The sequence below is a fragment of the Phoxinus phoxinus genome, assembly GCF_949152265.1.
Source record: "Phoxinus phoxinus genome assembly, chromosome: 5".
Taxonomy (NCBI): Eukaryota; Metazoa; Chordata; class Actinopteri; order Cypriniformes; family Leuciscidae; genus Phoxinus; species Phoxinus phoxinus.
The window spans coordinates 15,890,686-15,914,587 of NC_136880.1; the positions used below are offsets into that span (position 1 = coordinate 15,890,686).

General features: G+C 39.3%; 1 protein-coding gene across 1 annotated transcript in view; it reads left to right on the forward strand.

The window, feature by feature from the left end:
* mpp7b (MAGUK p55 scaffold protein 7b) overlaps positions 1–23,902 on the forward strand; it is a 120,700-nt gene that overhangs the window by 35,891 nt on the left and 60,907 nt on the right. Inside the window, 7 exon segments of the mRNA XM_079613738.1 lie at positions 13,161–13,242; positions 13,967–14,052; positions 15,118–15,192; positions 15,305–15,356; positions 15,359–15,491; positions 16,582–16,646; positions 23,351–23,389. Of these exon segments, the coding sequence (XP_079469864.1) occupies positions 13,161–13,242; positions 13,967–14,052; positions 15,118–15,192; positions 15,305–15,356; positions 15,359–15,491; positions 16,582–16,646; positions 23,351–23,389 (532 nt within the window).

Below are 23,902 nucleotides of genomic sequence, written 5' to 3' on the forward strand. Positions count from 1 at the left end.
TACGCGCTGCTCTCAGGGCAGGAGTAACTCAATAGATTCAGATCGCTGTTATTTTAGTGCATTACGCGCTGCTCTCAGGGCAGGAATACTCAATAGATTCAGATCGCTGTTATTTTAGTGTATTATGCGCTGCTCTCAGGGCGGAGTACTCAATAGATTCAGATTGTTGTTATTTTAGTGCATTACTCGCTGCTCTCAGGGCAGGAATACTAAATAGATTCAGATCGCTGTTATTTTAGTGCATTACGCGCTGCTCTCAGGGCAGGAGTAACTCAATAGATTCAGATCGCTGTTATTTTAGTGCATTACGCGCTGCTCTCAGGGCAGGAATACTCAATAGATTCAGATCGCTGTTATTTTAGTGCATTACGCGCTGCTCTCAGGGCAGGAGTAACTCAATAGATTCAGATCGCTGTTATTTTAGTGCATTACGCGCTGCTCTCAGGGCAGGAATAATCAATAGATTCAGATCGCTGTTATTTTAGTGTATTACGCGCTGCTCTCAGGGCAGGAATAATCAATAGATTCAGATCGCTGTTATTTTAGTGCATTACGCGCTGCTCTCAGGGCAGGAGTACTCAATAGATTCAGATCGCTGTTATTTTAGTGTATTACGCGCTGCTCTCAGGGCAGGAGTAGTCAATAGATTCAGATCGCTGTTATTTTAGTGCATTACGCGCTGCTCTCAGGGCAGGAGTAACTCAATAGATTCAGATCGCTGTTATTTTAGTGTATTATGCGCTGCTCTCAGGGCAGGAGTACTCAATAGATTCAGATCGCTGTTATTTTAGTGCATTACGTGCTGCTCTCAGGGCAGGAGTAACTCAATAGATTCAGATCGCTGTTATTTTAGTGTATTACGCGCTGCTCTCAGGGCAGGAATAATCAATAGATTCAGATCGCTGTTATTTTAGTGTATTACGCGCTGCTCTCAGGGCAGGAGTACTCAATAGATTCAGATCGCTGTTATTTTAGTGTATTACGCGCTGCTCTCAGGGCAGGAGTAACTCAATAGATTCAGATCGCTGTTATTTTAGTGTATTACGCGCTGCTCTCAGGGCAGGAGTACTCATAAGATTCAGATCGCTGTTATTTTAGTGCATTACGCACTGCTCTCAGGGCAGGAGTCGTCAATAGATTCAGATCGCTGTTATTTTAGTGTATTACGCGCTGCTCTCAGGGCAGGAATACTCAATAGATTCAGATCGCTGTTATTTTAGTGTATTACGCGCTGCTCTCAGGGCAGGAATACTCAATAGATTCAGATCGCTGTTATTTTAGTGTATTACGCGCTGCTCTCAGGGCAGGAATACTAAATAGATTCAGATCGCTGTTATTTTAGTGTATTACGCGCTGCTCTCAGGGCAGGAATACTCAATAGATTCAGATCGCTGTTATTTTAGTGTATTACGCGCTGCTCTCAGGGCAGGAATACTCAATAGATTCAGATCGCTGTTATTTTAGTGTATTACGCGCTGCTCTCAGGGCAGGAATACTAAATAGATTCAGATCGCTGTTATTTTAGTGTATTACGCGCTGCTCTCAGGGCAGGAATACTCAATAGATTCAGATCGCTGTTATTTTAGTGCATTACGCGCTGCTCTCAGGGCAGGAATACTCAATAGATTCAGATCGCTGTTATTTTAGTGTATTACGCGCTGCTCTCAGGGCAGGAATACTAAATAGATTCAGATCGCTGTTATTTTAGTGTATTACGCGCTGCTCTCAGGGCAGGAATACTCAATAGATTCAGATCGCTGTTATTTTAGTGTATTACGCGCTGCTCTCAGGGCAGGAATACTCAATAGATTCAGATCGCTGTTATTTTAGTGTATTACGCGCTGCTCTCAGGGCAGGAATACTAAATAGATTCAGATCGCTGTTATTTTAGTGTATTACGCGCTGCTCTCAGGGCAGGAATACTCAATAGATTCAGATCGCTGTTATTTTAGTGTATTACGCGCTGCTCTCAGGGCAGGAATACTCAATAGATTCAGATCGCTGTTATTTTAGTGTATTACGCGCTGCTCTCAGGGCAGGAATACTAAATAGATTCAGATCGCTGTTATTTTAGTGTATTACGCGCTGCTCTCAGGGCAGGAATACTCAATAGATTCAGATCGCTGTTATTTTAGTGTATTACGCGCTGATCTAACCGTTTAACTGATAGTATTAATCGGTCAAAATTTTTACTTTCGGTTAAACGGTCAATATGAGCATTCCTAGTTAGAGAGCACCCCTTCCAGACCGGCGAAATAAAGTGAAACTGGATTTGAAAATGCGCACTGCAGTGATGCCAGGACTTACTTTGATCATGAAATACAGTTCAGTGCAAGATGTGCAGCGCCAATCTATATTACATAACATTATACTGAGAACACGATTGTAATATAATTTTGTATTCTTTGAGCTTTAGTTTTTCAGCGCTGTTAAAGGAAGCTCGCTCACGTTACACATCAGACTCGCACGGTCAAGTTCATGTGCACATTCACGTCCTTGCAGATGTAAGTTGCAAGATTACTTTTATGTTGTCTATATCCGATTAATCACAAATACAATACGTGTTTAATTTAGTTTATTAACCAGCTAGCAAAAAACTGCAGTTTACCGACCGTACAGTCACTCAGCCTCAGTCTCAGCACCATTGCAGGATGGAAGATGGTTGTTTCTAGTTTTGGCTTTGAAAACGCACAGTGATGATGCCTGTAATCACTTTCTATCATGCAAAATAAAATTAAGTGTAAGAAGAAATTAAGTGGACGTCAAAGATCTCAAAAATGAAGTTTATTACATCATAGCAGTGGCAAGGTACACAAAAGCACCTTGGGTTCACCGGCGTCAGAATGAACCCAGAACATCCAAATCTCAAACCTTTTATCCTGATACAGTTTACAACTCTTAATGTAAATTAAGTTGCTCTTATTGTGACAGCTATGGTCTGTATGTTAATGAAGTTGAGAGAGACACCCCCTTGTCTGAGAAGATTCTCTGTGTCCCACACCCATTCCCATTCTACAATTGATTACCATTTGTTCAGGATGTGATCAACCAAAATGGTCAACTCGTAATGTAAATGAAATCAGAACAGCAAATGGTTTAGGTGATACAATCTATCTGAAGTGATCACATCTTTGATCTTCTGTTAAAACAGAACGGTCAAATGTTTAAGGTGACAAGCTATTTGAAGTCCCTGTAATCAAGATTGTTGTTGGTTGCCCTCTGTGATACTATTTACATATTACTGAGATTGAATGTAATTGTCTCTATATGATAATTAAACTCTTAAGTGAAGGAACATTTTGATATAGCCTATATATATATTGGAGTGGAAGTTGTTGGGAACAGACCATAATTTCTCATAAAGATGTGCAGCGCCAATATACACAAGATATTCAGCATTATAATGAGAACAGGGTTGTGATAGTGTTGTAAATTCTCTGTGCTTTAGTTGCTCGTGTATCAGCGCGCTGTTAAGGGAATAGCACATCCAAAATTTCCCTATCAAACCACTGACTGTAAAAAAAATAGTTCACATGGGTATTCGCGTTCTTTTGTTCATGTAAGTTGTAATGTTACGTTTATGTATCTAGAATATCTGATTATTAATCTCATAGGTTGTCGTAGAACGTGCTTCAGTTTACTAGAGATCATTTACTCTTTAGCTTTACCTCAAGCAGCTAGGCCTATTCCTTTTAGATTTTTCTTTTTCGAAAACATTGATGCATCATAGTGTTATGTTTAATGTCATATTTTTATTTGTCAACATTAATTTTCGTAACCGTCTTACATGTAACATTTCCTAACATTTTCATGACGGACACGCCACGCCCCCCTGATTACTCAAGTACTCGTTTTTGAGACCTGTTGATGATCGAAATGAGAAAAATGCCCATCCCTAATTGTTACATCAGTAGACCATTTCTTTTCTGTCTATTATTGACTTGTTGTTTTATCTCATTCTTCAGTTACCTGAAGGAGCTGGCAGAAACTGGATGAATTAGAGGAGCTAACACTGAAGCTGCCCTGATGCTGCCCAGTCTATGATAACAAAAAGCCTGGATTCAAAGACGAAGAACGTTTGGTTCCACCTGATCACAGAGTTGAGTTTGTGATGCATAAATGTGCTTGCAAAAGATCCTAATGTGGATCTATGTGCAAACACTTACATTTTCTCACTGAGTATTGCAGAGAAACAAGGAAATGTGATTTAAAGAGTGCTCAAGACCTGTTGACTGAAATGTGTGTACATCGGGGTTCTACGAATTTTCACACCTTTAGTACAGTGGGGGAAATTGTAATTATCTGATTGGTCAGTTTGAACATCTCACATTTGGGTTACAGTCAAATGGTCAAAGAATGAATAAAAGAAGATTGTAACAGTTGCTCTGGGCCTTTTTATTCTGTCTCTTTCTTTGTATCTTACTCTCTACACTCTCTCTCTCTCTTTCAGGTAACTTTTTACATATATGCTGGGTACAATTAATGGTAGAAGTTATCATATCATCTATTTTGTAACTATTTTAAGTGTAACCTAACCATATATTGTCATTAAAACCTTTCAATTACAAATAATGTGCTAACTAGTTTTGATTTGGTATTGATTTTGAAGTGCTACCTACTGCAATTCAATATCGTCACACTATAGCAACGCTCTCCCACATATTTAGCTATTGTAACTGTGCTTATTTCCATCTTTGGTATAAGTAGAAGTGGGTGGTAATAGACAAGAAATATACAGCTTTCTAATATCTTAATGATAATTAAGAGTAGCATCAGTGGTCCTGACAGAAACGTTCATTCGGCAGTCCTACAGCCTGAACCCTAATCCACCCCTTAGAAAAGTATGGATTTTTTGAATGGAGAATGCGTAGGAACCCTGTTTTATCTTGCTGTTACTGTCTTTTCATTCAATGACTTGTGGAGATTCTTTGTATAAGACAATGGAAGAACGAACGTTGATTGTAAATAATCAGTTCACAAATTATATTTTTTATTGAACGATTTTAATAGTCCAATATTACAATTCAGGTATAATTAGACTTTCCTTTTTTATACTATTACAAAACATTTCCAGTGGATTAAAATGATAAAACAGCAAAAAAATGCAGAGCAAAGATGTATCATTAAACTGCTGTACTTTTAACTAGTTCATATCATCATTCTTAGAGGTTTTTAGATGCTTTAATTTTTTTCTTTTAGACAGAAGTCGTTGAACTTGAATGTGCTTCCCATCAAACCAGACCCAAGGCCATGGGTCGCCTGGCCAAATGTCTGCCAGTTCCTCAAATACCTGAAGTGTATGTCTTCCTGCAAATTAAATACATAAAGATTTTGGTTTCAATGTACACTGACAGTCATAGAAAAACAACGTAAAATGTATTTCAACTGCAGGCTTCAGTTTTGGATATTGAACAATGAATACCTCATTATCAAATATTTCCTGGACTACTTTCTTTTGTGGAGTAAACTTGGTGCCTGGAACATTTATGAAACCTTATTGTAAAGTGGTAGCAATGTAAACAAACAGAATTACTAGTAGAAACCTTAAGATCTTTAAGCTAAAATACGTTTATAACGCCCTCAAAACCGTCAATTTCTTTGATATGTCATACAACAAAATAGCACTTAGATCACAGTCTTATTGTTACATGTTTCACAAGTTAAGTGCACATTGAAGTAAGTTTGGTGCGCCTGGACAGCTAAAAGACTAATTTACACTAATATAAAGCTAAAATACACCCTGAGAGCAGCGCATAATACACTAAAATAACAGCGATCTGAATCTATTGAGTACTCCTGCCCTGAGAGCAGCGCGTAATGCACTAAAATAACAGCGATCTGAATCTATTGAGTATTCCTGCCCTGAGAGCAGCGCGTAATACACTAAAATAACAGCGATCTGAATCTATTGATTATTCCTGCCCTGAGAGCAGCGCGTAATGCACTAAAATAACAGCGATCTGAATCTATTGAGTTACTCCTGCCCTGAGAGCAGCGCGTAATGCACTAAAATAACAGCGATCTGAATCTATTGAGTATTCCTGCCCTGAGAGCAGCGCGTAATGCACTAAAATAACAGCGATCTGAATCTATTTAGTATTCCTGCCCTGAGAGCAGCGCGTAATGCACTAAAATAACAGCGATCTGAATCTATTGAGTACTCCTGCCCTGAGAGCAGCGCATAATGCACTAAAATAACAGCGATCTGAATCTATTGAGTATTCCTGCCCTGAGAGCAGCGCGTAATGCACTAAAATAACAGCGATCTGAATCTATTGAGTTACTCCTGCCCTGAGAGCAGCGCGTAATGCACTAAAATAACAGCGATCTGAATCTATTGAGTATTCCTGCCCTGAGAGCAGCGCGTAATACACTAAAATAACAGCGATCTGAATCTATTGAGTATTCCTGCCCTGAGAGCAGCGCATAATACACTAAAATAACAGCGATCTGAATCTATTGAGTATTCCTGCCCTGAGAGCAGCGCGTAATGCACTAAAATAACAGCAATCTGAATCTATTTAGTATTCCTGCCCTGAGAGCAGCGCGTAATGCACTAAAATAACAGCGATCTGAATCTATTTAGTATTCCTGCCCTGAGAGCAGCGCGTAATACACTAAAATAACAGCGATCTGAATCTATTTAGTATTCCTGCCCTGAGAGCAGCGCGTAATACACTAAAATAACAGCGATCTGAATCTATTGAGTATTCCTGCCCTGAGAGCAGCGCGTAATGCACTAAAATAACAGCGATCTGAATCTATTGAGTTACTCCTGCCCTGAGAGCAGCGCGTAATACACTAAAATAACAGCGATCTGAATCTATTTAGTATTCCTGCCCTGAGAGCAGCGCGTAATACACTAAAATAACAGCGATCTGAATCTATTTAGTATTCCTGCCCTGAGAGCAGCGCGTAATGCACTAAAATAACAGCGATCTGAATCTATTGACTACTCCTGCCCTGAGAGCAGCGCGTAATACACTAAAATAACAGCGATCTGAATCTATTGAGTATTCCTGCCCTGAGAGCAGCGCGTAATACACTAAAATAACAGCGATCTGAATCTATTTAGTATTCCTGCCCTGAGAGCAGCGCGTAATGCACTAAAATAACAGCGATCTGAATCTATTGAGTACTCCTGCCCTGAGAGCAGCGCGTAATGCACTAAAATAACAGCGATCTGAATCTATTTAGTATTCCTGCCCTGAGAGCAGCGCATAATACACTAAAATAACAGCGATCTGAATCTATTGAGTACTCCTGCCCTGAGAGCAGCGCGTAATGCACTAAAATAACAGCGATCTTAATCTATTTAGTATTCCTGCCCTGAGAGCAGCGCGTAATGCACTAAAATAACAGCGATCTTAATCTATTTAGTATTCCTGCCCTGAGAGCAGCGTGTAATGCACTAAAATAACAGCGATCTGAATCTATTGAGTACTCCTGCCCTGAGAGCAGCGCGTAATGCACTAAAATAACAGCGATCTGAATCTATTGACTACTCCTGCCCTGAGAGCAGCGCGTAATACACTAAAATAACAGCGATCTGAATCTATTGAGTATTCCTGCCCTGAGAGCAGCGCATAATACACTAAAATAACAGCGATCTGAATCTATTGAGTTACTCCTGCCCTGAGAGCAGCGCGTAATACACTAAAATAACAGCGATCTGAATCTATTTAGTATTCCTGCCCTGAGAGCAGCGCGTAATGCACTAAAATAACAGCGATCTGAATCTATTGAGTTACTCCTGCCCTGAGAGCAGCGCGTAATGCACTAAAATAACAGCGATCTGAATCTATTGAGTTACTCCTGCCCTGAGAGCAGCGCGTAATACACTAAAATAACAGCGATCTGAATCTATTGAGTTACTCCTGCCCTGAGAGCAGCGCGTAATACACTAAAATAACAGCGATCTGAATCTATTTAGTATTCCTGCCCTGAGAGCAGCGCGTAATGCACTAAAATAACAGCGATCTGAATCTATTGACTACTCCTGCCCTGAGAGCAGCGCGTAATGCACTAAAATAACAGCGATCTGAATCTATTGACTAATCCTGCCCTGAGAGAAGCGCGTAATGCATTAAAATAACAGCGATCTGAATCTATTTAGTATTCCTGCCCTGAGAGCAGCGCGTAATGCACTAAAATAACAGCGATCTGAATCTATTTAGTATCCCTGCCCTGAGAGCAGCGCGTAATGCATTAAAATAACAGCGATCTGAATCTATTGAGTTACTCCTGCCCTGAGAGCAGCGCGTAATACACTAAAATAACAGCGATCTGAATCTATTGAGTACTCCTGCCCTGAGAGCAGCGCGTAATACACTAAAATAACAGCGATCTGAATCTATTTAGTATTCCTGCCCTGAGAGCAGCGCGTAATACACTAAAATAACAGCGATCTGAATCTATTTAGTATTCCTGCCCTGAGAGCAGCGCGTAATGCACTAAAATAACAGCGATCTGAATCTATTGACTACTCCTGCCCTGAGAGCAGCGCGTAATGCATTAAAATAACAGCGATCTGAATCTATTGAGTACTCCTGCCCTGAGAGCAGCGCGTAATACACTAAAATAACAGCGATCTGAATCTATTTAGTATTCCTGCCCTGAGAGCAGCGCGTAATACACTAAAATAACAGCGATCTGAATCTATTTAGTATTCCTGCCCTGAGAGCAGCGCGTAATGCACTAAAATAACAGCGATCTGAATCTATTGACTACTCCTGCCCTGAGAGCAGCGCGTAATGCACTAAAATAACAGCGATCTGAATCTATTGACTAATCCTGCCCTGAGAGCAGCGCGTAATGCATTAAAATAACAGCGATCTGAATCTATTTAGTATTCCTGCCCTGAGAGCAGCGCGTAATGCACTAAAATAACAGCGATCTGAATCTATTTAGTATTCCTGCCCTGAGAGCAGCGCGTAATGCATTAAAATAACAGCGATCTGAATCTATTGAGTTACTCCTGCCCAGAGAGCAGCGCGTAATACACTAAAATAACAGCGATCTGAATCTATTTAGTATTCCTGCCCTGAGAGCAGCGCGTAATGCATTAAAATAACAGCGATCTGAATCTATTGAGTTACTCCTGCCCTGAGAGCAGCGCGTAATGCACTAAAATAACAGCGATCTGAATCTATTGAGTATTCCTGCCCTGAGAGCAGCGCGTAATGCACTAAAATAACAGCGATCTGAATCTATTGAGTATTCCTGCCCTGAGAGCAGCGCGTAATGCACTAAAATAACAGCGATCTGAATCTATTGAGTTACTCCTGCCCTGAGAGCAGCGCGTAATACACTAAAATAACAGCGATCTGAATCTATTTAGTATTCCTGCCCTGAGAGCAGCGCGTAATGCACTAAAATAACAGCGATCTGAATCTATTGAGTATTCCTGCCCTGAGAGCAGCGCGTAATGCACTAAAATAACAGCGATCTGAATCTATTTAGTATTCCTGCCCTGAGAGCAGCGCGTAATGCACTAAAATAACAGCGATCTGAATCTATTTAGTATTCCTGCCCTGAGAGCAGCGCGTAATGCACTAAAATAACAGCGATCTGAATCTATTTAGTAGGCTATTCCTGCCCTGAGAGCAGCGCGAGGACGGGAGATGTATCAGTTTGACCGTTGAAATTTCTCGGAGATTTGAACGAGTTCTGTTGTCGCATATCAATTTCACACACAGCGAGATAGCATTGGAAAAGCATGTTTTACACATAGGTTTTACACCAGTTACGTCCTAAGCAGCTATGTTGCGGTTGACTGAGTAAACAGTCGAATCAAAACGCATACAATACCACATTTAGACGATGATTAGTTCTGTGCATTTTAATGTTCGCTGATTATCTTAAGAAACGTTAGAGGATGCTGAATTTTAACAAAATATATGGTAAAATCCAGGGACGTGCACAGGGGGGTTGCTCAGGTTGCCCGGGCAACTGCCCAAATGCCCTTTTCGACTCACGTTGCCCTTCCGAGAAAGAGAAAAAAAAAAAAAAATTGTTCGATGGATGCAGAATTTCACGTGGACATAGATTTTAAAAAAATAATACAAATAAAAAAATCGCAAAGCCTCATTCACTTCCATTCGGGCACCGAAAGTGAAAGTCAGTAGGGGACAAACTCTGTTTACGTGGCTGCAGCGCTGCACGTGACCGGCACCTGAGCTGCATGTCATGAATGAGCGTGGGCGCTCCCTAGAAGGAGATTGTCGCGGTTGTCGGTGTGAGGCGTTTCAGCGTTGTCGGAAAAGGTGAGTTTGTGATATATAACAAACGAATGATCATCATTCGTTTGTGATATATAACAAACGAATGATCATCATTCATCATTATCAAGTTTTATGAAATTAATTAAAATCTTCATAAATCCAGCAGGCTGCGTTTGCCACGTTTAGCCTAAATAATCAGAGTCAGACAGATAGCTTGCAGACAAGCAGCCTAGCTAGTCTACTATTTTTTTGCATAGGCGTAATTGTATGGGGGGACAGGGGGACACGTCCCCCCCAATATTCAAAGAAGGACAATTTGTCCCCCCCAATATTTGATCATACTGTATAATTGATTATGCGGGCAATATCGATGTCCGAAAATATAAAATCCCGGCCGGTCTATTTCCCAAATCCATTCGACTGGCCTTACTTACAGATTTCGCGCTCTTAACTCTTCTTCTGTTTGGTTTCTCCTAACTCACTGACGGTGCACGAGCTACTAAAGGTATAGGGAAAACATGACATGGATTTCAGGAGAAATAGGTTTTTGTTCATGTAGCCTACTATACATTAACAAAAACCTATTTCTCCTGAAATCCATGTCATGTTTTCCCATTACCTTTAGTAGCTCGTGCACCGTCAGTGAGTTAGGAGAAACCAAACAGAAGAAGAGTTAAGAGCGCGAAATCTGAAAGGCATTTGGCACATATATCTGAATGTTAAATATCCTGTATTTGGCTGACATAATCCCTTAGATAACGATGAATTTCACTAGAATTTATTCGAATTGTAGAATTTGTGAATTTCGACTGTAATACTATACACATACAGCTTGTATGAATGGGAGGGACTATTGACAAGCTATAGCCGACAGCTAGCTAACGTAACTGTACGTTTTTTCTCTCTCGATACCATCGTATCAATTGATTTTGATTAATATGCGCGATAGGGATATTGATGTAGGGATTTTCATGACTCAAGTCATGTTTTTCTGTTATTATTAGTAGTAGTTAAGGTGATTGAGTGGCGTATTTCAGTGTTTTACTTTGTGTATATATTTTAATAAAGACCCTGTTATTCTCAGTCCCTCATATAGCCTGTGAGTTATTTTTTTCTTGGGGGGGGGGAGGGGGGGGATGTGCCCTTTTTTCATGTCAGAGCAACTGCCCCTCAAAATTCCTGTGCACGTCCCTGGTAAAATCACTTACCTTGCAATAAATGCGTTTTCCCCACGTAGCGTTTTTCTTGTGTGTTGCGAGTCCGACTAATATATCCCTCTGCACGTTCAAACGTCTTGACCCCGCCTTTGCTTCAGTTTCATTGGTTGAAGCTGTAAACCAATCATTTTCCTTTCTGCCCTCAGAACATGTTTCAGTAACTAAAACTCCCATCTGCTTGAAACCCGCCCTCTGCAGCAGCTCATTTGCATTTAAAGAGCCAGGCACAAAAACTGTGCGTTTTTGCAAATCCTCAAAAAGTGACAACTTTAACATAATATATACAAATATTTGTGGGGTATTTTGTGCTAAAACTTCATACACACACACACACACACACACACACACTGGGGACATCAGAGATTTATTTTACATCTTGTGAAAATGGCATTTTACCACCCCTTTAACATAAGAAAAAAATTAAATAATCTACTGATCCCAAACTTTTGAATGCTATCTATCTACACTTTCTTTTCTTGTATTATTTCAGTTTTTTTTTTTCTCTCAATTTCTTTGCATATAGTGATCTAATCAGTGTTGCCAAGTCTGCGGTTTTCAGACCAGGCACATGGGGTTAGTAATCAGTGATTAAACCATTAACCTTATATATGATGGTTTTGTCTTGGGGCAGACCAATATTAAAGAGGCACAGTCCTGAGCCCATCCGTTTTCTCTGCACCATGGGTAGTGAGCTATAAACACTGGGTCATGGCTTTTCCATGTTCTATTTAAGAAGCATGTGAAGGAACTAGAAAGCTCTCCACAATCCAGAGATCTTTTTGTGCTTCTAATAGGGGACCTGAGCCCTGTGATTAAGGATTACAGGCCATTTTGGCTTCTGTGGTCAAGGAACTATGCAGGGCCTCCTAACTCCTGTATCAGTGTCCCATGTGGCTTAACTGCCATCATTGTCTGCTTCTAAACAGGCTTGTTAAAGCTTGGTCTCCTGAAACGGGTCATGTCAGAGGCCCGTTGAGGACGAAAATGTTCTTTTAACCATAGTTTGGACTAGTTTATTTCAGGACCTCTGCAAGTTGTTAATATGGTTTATAGAGTTTAACCTTTAGTATTAGTGCTAATGCTGCTGCATGTGGTGGCCATGGTTGGTGTATTGATTTACCTGGGCTTGTGACAACAGAAATTATTTTTCTCTCTAAGCAATGTGAGATGGTGCTAATGAAAATGGACTTGAAGCAAAACACACTTGTGTATAATTTATAAAGGTCAAATCTGATATGTGTTTAGATCTAATGAACCTGAAAGATTAATTTCACTGGCTGCTGATTTTTTCCCCCTTCAGACAAATGAAGGAAAGACAACTGATCTGATGTTTGACATATGTCAGCAAGCTGTGTGATTTTAACAAAAGCTTTTTTTTTTGTCTTAATTTGAGCTTTCATGAATAGAGTTTTCCTCATTAAGTTTGACTTATTCGTCATGGTTTCATGGAACATTTAACACTCAGCTCCCACTTCATAACATGTTTAAGATTCCTATTGTGATATTCACACCTATATTGCCTTTTCTAGAGACATTTCTGTCCAGATTTCTACTTGGACTTATCCTGACAGTCACATATTGATTTACAAGGCAAACTGGGATTGTTTGCTAGAAATTGGTCCCTCCAGATATATGAACTTGTGATTTACAGTCGATTTGCTTTGAATTAATTCTCAAACCTTAGACTTACAGACCCTCAACAAACATGTCTATGTTTCAGGGAGCCACCATAAAGAGAGACGAGTCCACTGGTGCTATAGTTGTAGCTCGGGTCCTGAGAGGAGGAGCTGCTGATCGGAGTGGTGAGATGCACTTTATAATATCATAACCTCTTTCACCATTGTGTTCTTGATCAACACTCTTATATTTAGAAACTAAATTTGTGTAAAGATTAATGCCATGAAATAACCCTTTATGTCGACCTGAAACGGAAATTTCCCATCTTATTGTGAACAATTTTGTAATATTTAATCAAAATGTCATAACTCAAACTTTCAGTGACTTTTTTGATGTATGCTGGACTTCTCCAATCATTTAGTCGGCTTAAACCCGCCCCTTTCCTCCAAAGCTTGCATTCAAATCTGCCTCCATTTTGTTTCTCTTGGATGTACATCATAGTGAGGAAGAAAATATGTTGCTACTTCCATCACATTGCAACTTTAAATCCTCTACTGAAAGGTTATTATCATAAACCAAACAAAAGCGAGTAGTTTTAAAACATGTAACTTACATGTTTTGAACATGTAACATTGTACACTTAAAATATACATAATGTAACTCAAAATTCTTGCTTATTTAAGAGAATTCTGAATGCTACTGGCTAAAGAAATTATGCACATAAGACAACAGTGTAATACACGCCCCAAACATGTTATAGTTATAGTTATGCTTATACTTCCTGAAGCTGGATTGTAAGTGGTTAGTGAATAAGACACACAGATTTAAACTGAAATAACTGAATTCACCTCACAATGTTCAACGTAATTCTTTCTGCCGATTCTTTCTTCTCATTGGTGGATGCTACAGGTCTTATTCATGAAGGTGACAAACTCAAGGAAGTCAATGGAGTTCCAGTGGAGGACAAGAACCCAGAGGAGATCATTCCCATACTAGTATGCATTGCTGGTCAGGTTCCCCACATGGGATGCTAGTGTGCTGGTGTCCCCATCAGGCTTCTTAATTAGCTTAACCAGCAAACCTCTTTTGGTCAACACCGCTAAGCTGGCTAGACCAGCAATATGCAGAATAGAAACTGATGTTAGTCTAAGCTGCATGCTGGAATGTGTTTGGGCATTTAGTGTGTCTGTGCTTTAATTTGACGTGGTGTGCATTTATGTTTGAGGGTTTTCTGGAGCCTAACAAATTTGCATTCTATCTTTGTTTATACACTATACTAGTCAAAAGTTTGCAATAATTATACTTTTTTTCAGAAATCATTCTAATATGCTAATCATCAATGTTTTGTATGAATGTTTTTCTGCTTAATATTTTTGTGGAAATTGTTATACCCCACACTTTTGATTGGTTGTTAAGATAAATAATAATAATATGTTTAATCAAAAGTGACAGTAAAGTCATTCATAATGTTTCAAAAGACTTCTATTTCAAAAGAAAAAAAAAATCTTTAACTTCCGTCAAAGAATCCTGAAAAAAAAGGTATCACGCCTTCCACAAAAATATTAAGCAACAAAAAATTGATAACAATAATAACCATTATTAATAATTAAGCACCAATAAAAATTGCTAATACATAAGTGCCATAAGAATGATTCCTGAAGGATCATGTAACACTAAAGATGTAATGATGCTAAAAATTCAGCTTTGCCATCACAGGCATGCATTACATTTTCAAATATATTATTTAAAATTGTAACAATATTATTTACAATTTTTACATTTTATGTACACAATATTAATGTTTTCACTGTATTTTTGGTCAAATTAAGGCAGTCTTGATGAGCATAAGAGGAATATTTTCCTGTTATCACTGTAAAGCTGCTTTGCAACAATTTGTATAGTAAAAAGCGCTGTATAAATACTTTACTTTACTTGACTTCTTTCAAAAACATAAACAAAAATCGTAATTATTCCAAACTTTTGACCAGTAGAGTAAGTGTTATTTAATCTGAACCTTGTAAGCTCTACTCGAGCCTGTATGTCCTTATCACATCCTCCAGGCCCATTCAGAAGGAGCAGTGACCTTCAAAGTCATCCCAGGCACCAAAGAAGAGCCGGAGACCATAGAAACCAAGGTCCCTTGATGAAAGTCAAAGCACACAGAGTCGGTTTCTGCATTGCATTTTACACTCCAGATAATTTAAGCCAAAATTGTTGACATCAACATGTGTTTGTGGATTGTTGCAGATCTTTGTGAGGGCACTTTTTGACTATGATCCCCAAGCAGATCCCGCTATTCCGCCGGGTTGGAATTCCGGAGAGGAGATGTGTTGCAGATTGTAAGCCAAGAAGATGACACCTGGTGGCAGGCCAGACGGCACGGTGACGCCAACCTCAGGGCTGGATTGATTCCCTCAAGACAGCTTCAGGAAAGGTAAGAAAACTTTCATAATCAGACTGTTGCAAAGTTTCACTCCAAGTCTAGACGGAAGAAACTAAATCCTTTTGTTGTCAGAGTCATACACAGATGTTGTCAGTCAGACTCAGATCCTGTCATCATGTTCCCAATGTTGAATTAGACACAGTCAATGGCAACTCAGTCTGACACTCCCTTAGTCAAACTTTAAATCTTGTAAGAAAAACAATCAATCTCATCAACATTAAATAACATTCCTTTTGTCTGGACACTTGGAAAGACAATGGGAATCTATCAGCCTGCTGAGATTTTATTATTTATGTGTCTTTCAACTGAGGACATGACAGTGACATCATTGAAAGGTTTACTATAGGCAATAACTTGATCTAGTCTCAGCCTTAGATGACACGTTTACCACAGTCAGTTCATTGACGGTCTAATACGGCCCAAAATCATATTTAAAAGCTAGTTGATTTATGTGCATTTAAATAGTTTGCCAGATTAGTGAAATTGAATATTTCTGTTTGAGACACTTAGTTACAAATAAACTTGATATCAATGAGCAGAACTGTAAAAGAGAGTTTTGTCTGTGAAATAGTGTGTATTTATTACTTTTAGACGTGCAGATCACGAATTCTATATCCATATCTTATTATTTTTTTTATTTTTTAGTATAATATTTACTACCGTTGAAAAGTTTGGGATCAGTACGATTTTTTTCTTTAATCCATACTTTATTCAGCAAGGATTAAATTTATCAAAAGTGACAGTTAAGACTTGTACATGGTTACAAAAATGAATGCTGAAGAAATATATATATATATACATATATATTCAAATAGAAAACACAATAGTACAGTAATAGTATAAAATATAATTACAGTTTAAAATATAACTAATTATATTTCATACTATTACTGTGTTTACTATTTTTGATCAAATTAATCCAGTTTTGGAGAGCATAAGAGACTCTGAATGACGCCAAACTATGTTTTGACTATGCAAGATTGAACTTCATCTGACTTTAAATAGACAGCTTTACAATATTTATGAGAAATTAACTGGGGCTAACTGTGTTTTCAGCATAGTTTCAATGTTTTTCCTACAGGAGAGTTACTTTACAGAGGCCTGAAGTTCTGTTTCACCCACCCAGAGTGTCGAAGGCATTCGGCGGTAAGCTCAGAAATCCCTGACATTTACTAGACAGAGCTGTATTAAAACGACATGCAGATAAGACAGTATTTGAAAAATTCAAATGCTAAAAATATCCACTCTCTCTAGCCCTGTCCAAAATGGTGCATTTGATGTGCACTAGCAGACTTTAGCCCGGCAAGGCAGGGTGTACCTTTAATTTGCACCCTCATTGTGCAGTTTTTCTGAGCTTTCACTGAGAAATCATGTCAGATGTCTCATTAAGAGGAAAACTGCTAGAGCGTGGTGCATTGGGAAGTCCAATACATTTTTTATTAGCTTGACATGCGTTTCGAATAGGCTGAATATTAATTTGCGAGTGATATTTTTGCTGAGATCGCCACTGGCGACAATATAAATGTACATGTGATTTTGCAGTGAAAAAAAACAACAAAAAAACATGGTTATTCAAAAAACAAAAATTAAAGTGTCTGACATAACGCCACTAAACACATACTAAATATGTATCCACAATACTTTTGAGTAATGGAAGTTGTCGCCTATAGTTTTTCCTTCAAAATGATCTGAAAATCATCCTGCCTAATAATTCACATAAAACATACATTGATTTAATTTTTTTAAAACTCTTTTTGTTTGGAAAGGCAATATGTGCAGCGGCGTGAATGATCCAACACATAATGAGTAATGAGTGGAATAATGAGTGGTTCACACCTGAGAAGACAATGACCTGCATAATGAGCTGCATAATGAGCCTTTCATTCAGGTGTGTCACACGAGAAAGAGAGAGGACAAAAAAAATATATATATATATATATTGCGCGGGGCGATCAAGGTGAGACGGACCTTGTGCCGGCGAACTCTCTCCAGAACTCTCTTGTTTCCGGCGAACTCCCGGAAGCAGAGCGATCGAGGGGAAATCGTTCAGAGATGTAGCATCGGCCATGTCTGAACCAAAGCATGTAGTCCCAGAGGAGCTAGATGTGTGAGGGAGAACCAGAGTGGACAGTAAGATGTCTCCAGAGACGCAAACATATCCATTTGTGCCTGGCTAAGCACCCTCCATTCGCCTGGCCTCAGCCCCTGTCTCGACATGTCTTCTCCCTGGTTATGGCACCCAGGGATGTAAGCTTAGTGAAATAAGCCTAGGACCACATGAGGATTTGGTATGCCAGTTTGCGGAGTGGATGCGAGCGCAAACCCCACTGGTGATTTATGTAGGCGACCACTGATGTGTTGTCTGACTGAACGGTGGTGCCCCCTCCAGAGACCTTGAGTTGAGCGACCCTCTAAAATCAGTCCCCATCCCGTGAGGGAAGTATCTGTAGTTCTTGCAACAAGGAGCTCACAACATGGGACTTAGGCCTAGGAACCAGGGTTTCTTCCACATAACCAAGGCACGTAAGGATCGCCCTGTGACCTTGATCATGCAACAAGGATTGCCCCTTGGGGAAAACCCCCTGGTCCTTAGCCACTACTGTAGGGGTCTCATGTACAACAGGCCAAAATGTATCACTTTGGGCGCTGCTGCCATCAAACCCAAGAGTCGTTTTACAGCTGACAGGATTGATTCAATGCGTGCAGGGGAAAGCCGTGTTTGCATCGTAACAAAATCCCACAGCATGCCTAGAAAAGTGGTCTTCTGTGCTGGAAAAAGCACACTCTTCTTGGTGTTTAACCTTAACCCCAACATTTTCATGTGCCAACACGTTCTATGGCCCCTTTCCCCAACAAAGTTTGGAGGGGGGAGTTCGGGGAGTAACGCTCTATTTTTGTGTGGCATGGTGTGAGGTGCTTGCTTTTCGATGTTTGGGGCTGCACCTACTCAGCAGTCCCAGAGACCTGAGAGTGGCGGGGGAAGAGCTTCTGGAACGCCGCCTGTTTGCTGTCCTCCTAGAACCTCTCGACGACTGTGTTGACAGAGTGCAAAGAGGCCAGGAGGTGATAGCGGGGCAACCAATGAAGCTCTTATCTTTTTCTTTGATGGCACTGAGATTCAACCATAAATGCCTCTCCAAGGCCACCAGGGCTGCCATAGCACGACTAAAGACACAGAAGCTAGCTTTGCACTGTTTGGTGACGTAGTCACGCAGAGCGTTTCCACAGCGTCAACCGATGCAGTGCGAGTTCCCTTGAAAGGGAACCAGGGATCAAGGAAACAAGGAGTGAGTTAGTTCCCTAGTTCAGTAGTCAGGGCATTTATCAGGGAGTCGGACATTTTAAGGGCTGTCTCAATCACAAGGTCCTACCAGTGCACTGACACGTTCGCCACCTAAAAAGTCCCAGAATGCACCATGAAAACCAGGGAGCATCTATGCTCACTATGTTCCCTTAATGGATGTTCTGAAGTGTGAAACATAAATCACTTGAGACAAATGTACAGAATGTTTAATAAATAGGATTGAGTTTACATATTGCAAATGTTAATATATTGCACAGTGGTACTATATAATTTGGTAATTCAGTCCCTCATGGACGACTGACACACAAACATAAACAAAGCACAACGTAAAATAGCCCAGGCCTGGCCCACTGTCGTCGTTCCTCCTTTTATGCTCCCTGAGCTCCTCCGTGAGAGACACGAGGCTGGTGCGATGCGCAGTTGATGTTTATTAACATTCACGCCACCGGCATCGGTCTGTTCTCACAGCTCTCGGCCTCATCCTGCTTGCGACATACCCCCATCGCCCCTCACAGGCCGGGGGGCTACCCTCGAGACTGAACTCTACTCCCATCCGCCCGCCGGCCGCAGCATCTGGGGGTAAGGACAGACGAGGCGAGAGAAAAGAAGGAAACATGAGGAGGCGGGAACCGGCGAACGTTCAAAAGTTTAATATCAAATAAACAAATACAAAACGAAAGTAAAATTGGCAGCTCCTCGTACAACTGCCACACACACATAAACTAAACATAATGTAAAGTCCAGCCCTGGTCCTCTCTCGTCCTTCACTGGCATCGTTCCTCCTCTTATGCTTCCGTAGCTACTCTGTGAGATACGAGATACGCTCATTATCACCACCGCAATCACCACCGCGCCATTCTCTCACGGCTCTCGGCCTCGCCCTGCTTGCCACGGTCAACTTTCTACTAACCCGAACCCTAACAGTTAGTTGACAAGTTGCAAAGTTACATATAGTCGAATGTCTAAAGTGAACTATCGAAATAAAGTGGAAACTATATGTTAAATAAGTCATCAAACACAACAAATAGCCTATAAGCCTAGCATGTGTTGTTTATTTTTGAGCTCTTGCTGGATGAAATATATAAACAAAGAACAGACTCAACATCCATTACATTGTGTTAGACTAGAGAGTGATGTGGAAATGGAGTGATGTCACACTTAAGATCACTATACAAAGACTGTTAGTGTCAGTTAGAGATGAGAGCGTGTCTAAGGGTGCCAGGCATCTTCCTGGAGCTGCTCTCTGGAGACGTGAGCTGAATAAATGACCTGATAAAGTCTGAGGAACTGCTGTAAATCACAGTGGTTCTGCCGGACATATTAAAAAATGTTTTACTACGTGTGAACACATTCATACTGAGCTACGGAAAGATCGCAGACACCCCGTTCAGAACAATCTTAGTCCATCTTGTATTGCTTAAGACATCAGGATGGACTAAGTAAAGATGATGATGTGTTGGAAGACAGGAAGACATGACACTTCTCCAGATTTGTAATAAAAAATAGTAAAAAAAATATTGTCTACTAACTACACACAGAATCTCAAAGCTGTTCTTTCAGTTTTATTGTAATATTATTGAATATTATTTTACAATAATGTAATAAATATCATTTGACAAATATATTTATAAATACATTATATTTATGTAGTTATATAATCATATTTTTGGAATAATCCTTTGATGCGTATTTTGTCAAGATTTAATTAGTATACATTGGTTAAATGTATTACTGTAAATTACACTAAACTGGTGGAAAGGGGTCACTGGTGACCTCCTGCATGTGTTAACAGGATGTTTTATTAAAGGGCTAGTTCACCCAAAAATCAAATGAAAATGTACTCACCCTCAAGCCATCCAAGGTGTATATTACTATCTTCTTTCAGCCAAAACCAATCGGAGTTATATAAAAAAAATATCCTGGCTCTTCCAAGCTTTATAATGGGAGTGAGTAGAGCCTGAGATTTTGAAGCACAAAAAAGCTCATCCATCCATCAAAAGTAATCCATACGGCTCCAGGTAATAAATGCCTTCTGAAGCGAAGCAATGCATTTTTTGTATTTTGATGCAAATTTGAACTATGAATATGCATGACGCACAGAGGATAGAACAAAACAAAACAAAACACTGGTCACGGATTAGAAGTCTAAAAATTTGGATTTGGATATAAGAGAAGAGGAGCTTGAGTTTGTTGCCCAGCCATATACTCTCACCTAAGCTTACGCTACTCTTACATCCTACATCATACGTCAGGTCAGAGGTCACTCGTCCGCCGGAACTAAACTCGCGCACGGCTGTTATATATATATATATATATATATATATATATATATATATATATATATATATATAACCCATGAATATTAATATTTCCATTCATGTAAATCAGTTGCATCTAAAAATCTTTCCTTACTAGAATTTGCACAGGCAAACTTCCGGTAGCTATTGAACTATTTTATAATATGCTGCATTTGTTATTCCAACTTGACTCTATAAACAAGTATGACATCAAGGAATGAGTAATGCAGGTAATGAGAAATACCTGAACATTACATCAGAGCTAGATCAAAACTCAATATGCTGACACTCTCATCAGTTCAGTGAGAGTCAGTGATGCTGTCCACCAAAAAATGTAGTTGCCATTGTGCAGTCTTCATTTAGCTGCAGTATAGATTGTTGAGGGAATTAAAGCGGGGTGGAAAAGGGAGAAGCCAATAGATGGATCTGGAACAGTTTGATTTCATCTTGAAAAGCCATTGTAGGTCTGTTCAAAGCAACAGCCTTCCCAATAAAAGCTCCATCTGTGGGTTGGATGCGAGGAGAGTGACAGCTGCTCTGCGACTCCGAGTCCTCACACGGCGATGATGGACGAGGTCACTTCACGGCCTCCCCTATAACACACTCAAACACAGAGCTTGGGTCGGAGCAGAAGGTTACTGAAATGCCACATGTTAAACTCAAGACAGCACCAGCATTTTTACTGGCTCTGTAAAAGCACGAAACACATCATTCCCCAATGAACCGCAGGTGAGGACATGGTTAGGACAAGTTGAGCTTATTCCGAAAATCCACTCTGGCCACAGCATGATGGACATTTGGACTGAAGGTCCATGTCTTGACCCTTGGATGCCATTGCACTGTGGCTTCTAAAGACATGGACACGCACACTGTGAGCTTTGGATTGATTGTACCCACCTTGTCTCTTTTGAGAAGTAAAAGCATGTATGTTCCAAAATAATTGAATTTTCCTTTCTTTTTTCAATTTATGGTACATCCATCAAAAAACCCTTGTCATCTCGTTGTTTACATCCTAAAGCCACCAAATGAAAGAGTAGAGATGAGAGGTGTTTAAGGTTTTTAAAGGAATGCCCTCTGTGATGTTCCTATAATCTCATGAACTTAGATTAACCCTAAAAGCTGCAAAGTGAAACAAAGCAATAGGTCAATTATTATTATATTATATTATATTTTTAGGGGCAGATTTATCTGAAATATATTATAATTAGGGCTGTCAAAAGATTAATCGCGATTAATCGCATCCAAAATAAAAGTTTGTGTTTCCATAATATATGTGTGTGTACTGTGTAAAATTATTTATATATATAAAAACACACACAATCATGTATATATTTAAGAAAAATTGGTTATATTTATATATAAAATATTTATATATAATATAAATTATATAAATGTATATACAAATTTAAACTTATAAATGTAAATATTTCTTAAATATATACATGAATGTGTGTGTATTTATACATAATAATTCTACACAGTACACACACACATATTATGTAAACACAAACTTTTATTTTGGATGCGATTAATCACGATTAATCTTTTGACAGCCCTAATTATAATATAATGTAATATAAAACTATAACTAACGAAATATTTTTTTTTAAACCTGCTTAAGCTTATTGGACCCCATTTGCTCTTTCTCCTGGAAGTTGAATCTAGTCAGCCAATCGATCAGAGCTGGCCAGTAAGGGTGCCGTGTGTAACTGCGACCATGATGGTACAAATTTGGGCAGGAAATAATAAAATAATAAGAATTGAAATAATAAGCTCGCAGTAAGATTGATTAATGAAGTGCTAAGCCTTTTGATATATTTAAGTGCAGCTTCTTTCTTTTGACAAATAGCTCTGTCCGTGTAATCTCAGAATGAAAATGTAATTCCTCAACATCAGAAACTTCTACAGATTGTCAAAATCTATGTTTTTCTAGTTGTGAGTGCAACTTCTGATCAACTCTCTCTCCCTCTCTCTCTCTTGCCCTCTCACTCACACTGAACAGACAACATGGAAGGTAATTTTTCATCCTTTTCAGCACATAATCACATAACCGTAACCCAACTCTAATTTGCCGGTATTTTTGTCTTTGTTTACATCATGTGTAAAAAACAGTAACATTGCAAATTACCCCTTTCTTTCACCACTTCTCGATTAAGGGTTGCCCTGACTTCATTTCACATTTATCATTATTTGATTAGAGTGCACTTTTGTCCTTTCTCTCTACAACCCTGCTTTCTCTCTATGACCAGAGGATGTGGACTATGGAGCGCTGAGTGGCATACATATAGGTGAGGATTTATTTTTCTGGATGGTAACTGTAGCTCCCATGCACTGTTTAGAACATCAATGCTCAGAAACATTGACACAGTATGACACGTCAAGTCACCTTTAGTTTATTTATCTAGTGCGTTATGCAATATAGATTTCAAAGCAGCTTTACAGGGATCATCAGGAAAATAATCATTTAATGATGCAAACAGACTTCAATTCTGCTGTAAAGCAGCTCTAAAAAGACAACAGTGAACAATCATTATTCAGTTGAAGTCTTTTCAGTGTTTATTCAGTTCGGTTCAGTAGATTTTTGAAACGAGTTCAGTTCATCTCTGGAGAAAACGGTGATGTCATCATCCAGTTCATCATTTCATCACATAATAATATTTGGCCTGAAATAATAAAATTAGTTTAACAACTTTTTTTAACATTGATACTGAGTCAATATAGCATGCATGAGGAATGTTGCAAATTTATTTGTGTCAATTAAAAGTTAGAAACCTTTCCGAATATGATGGCCCTCGTGCATG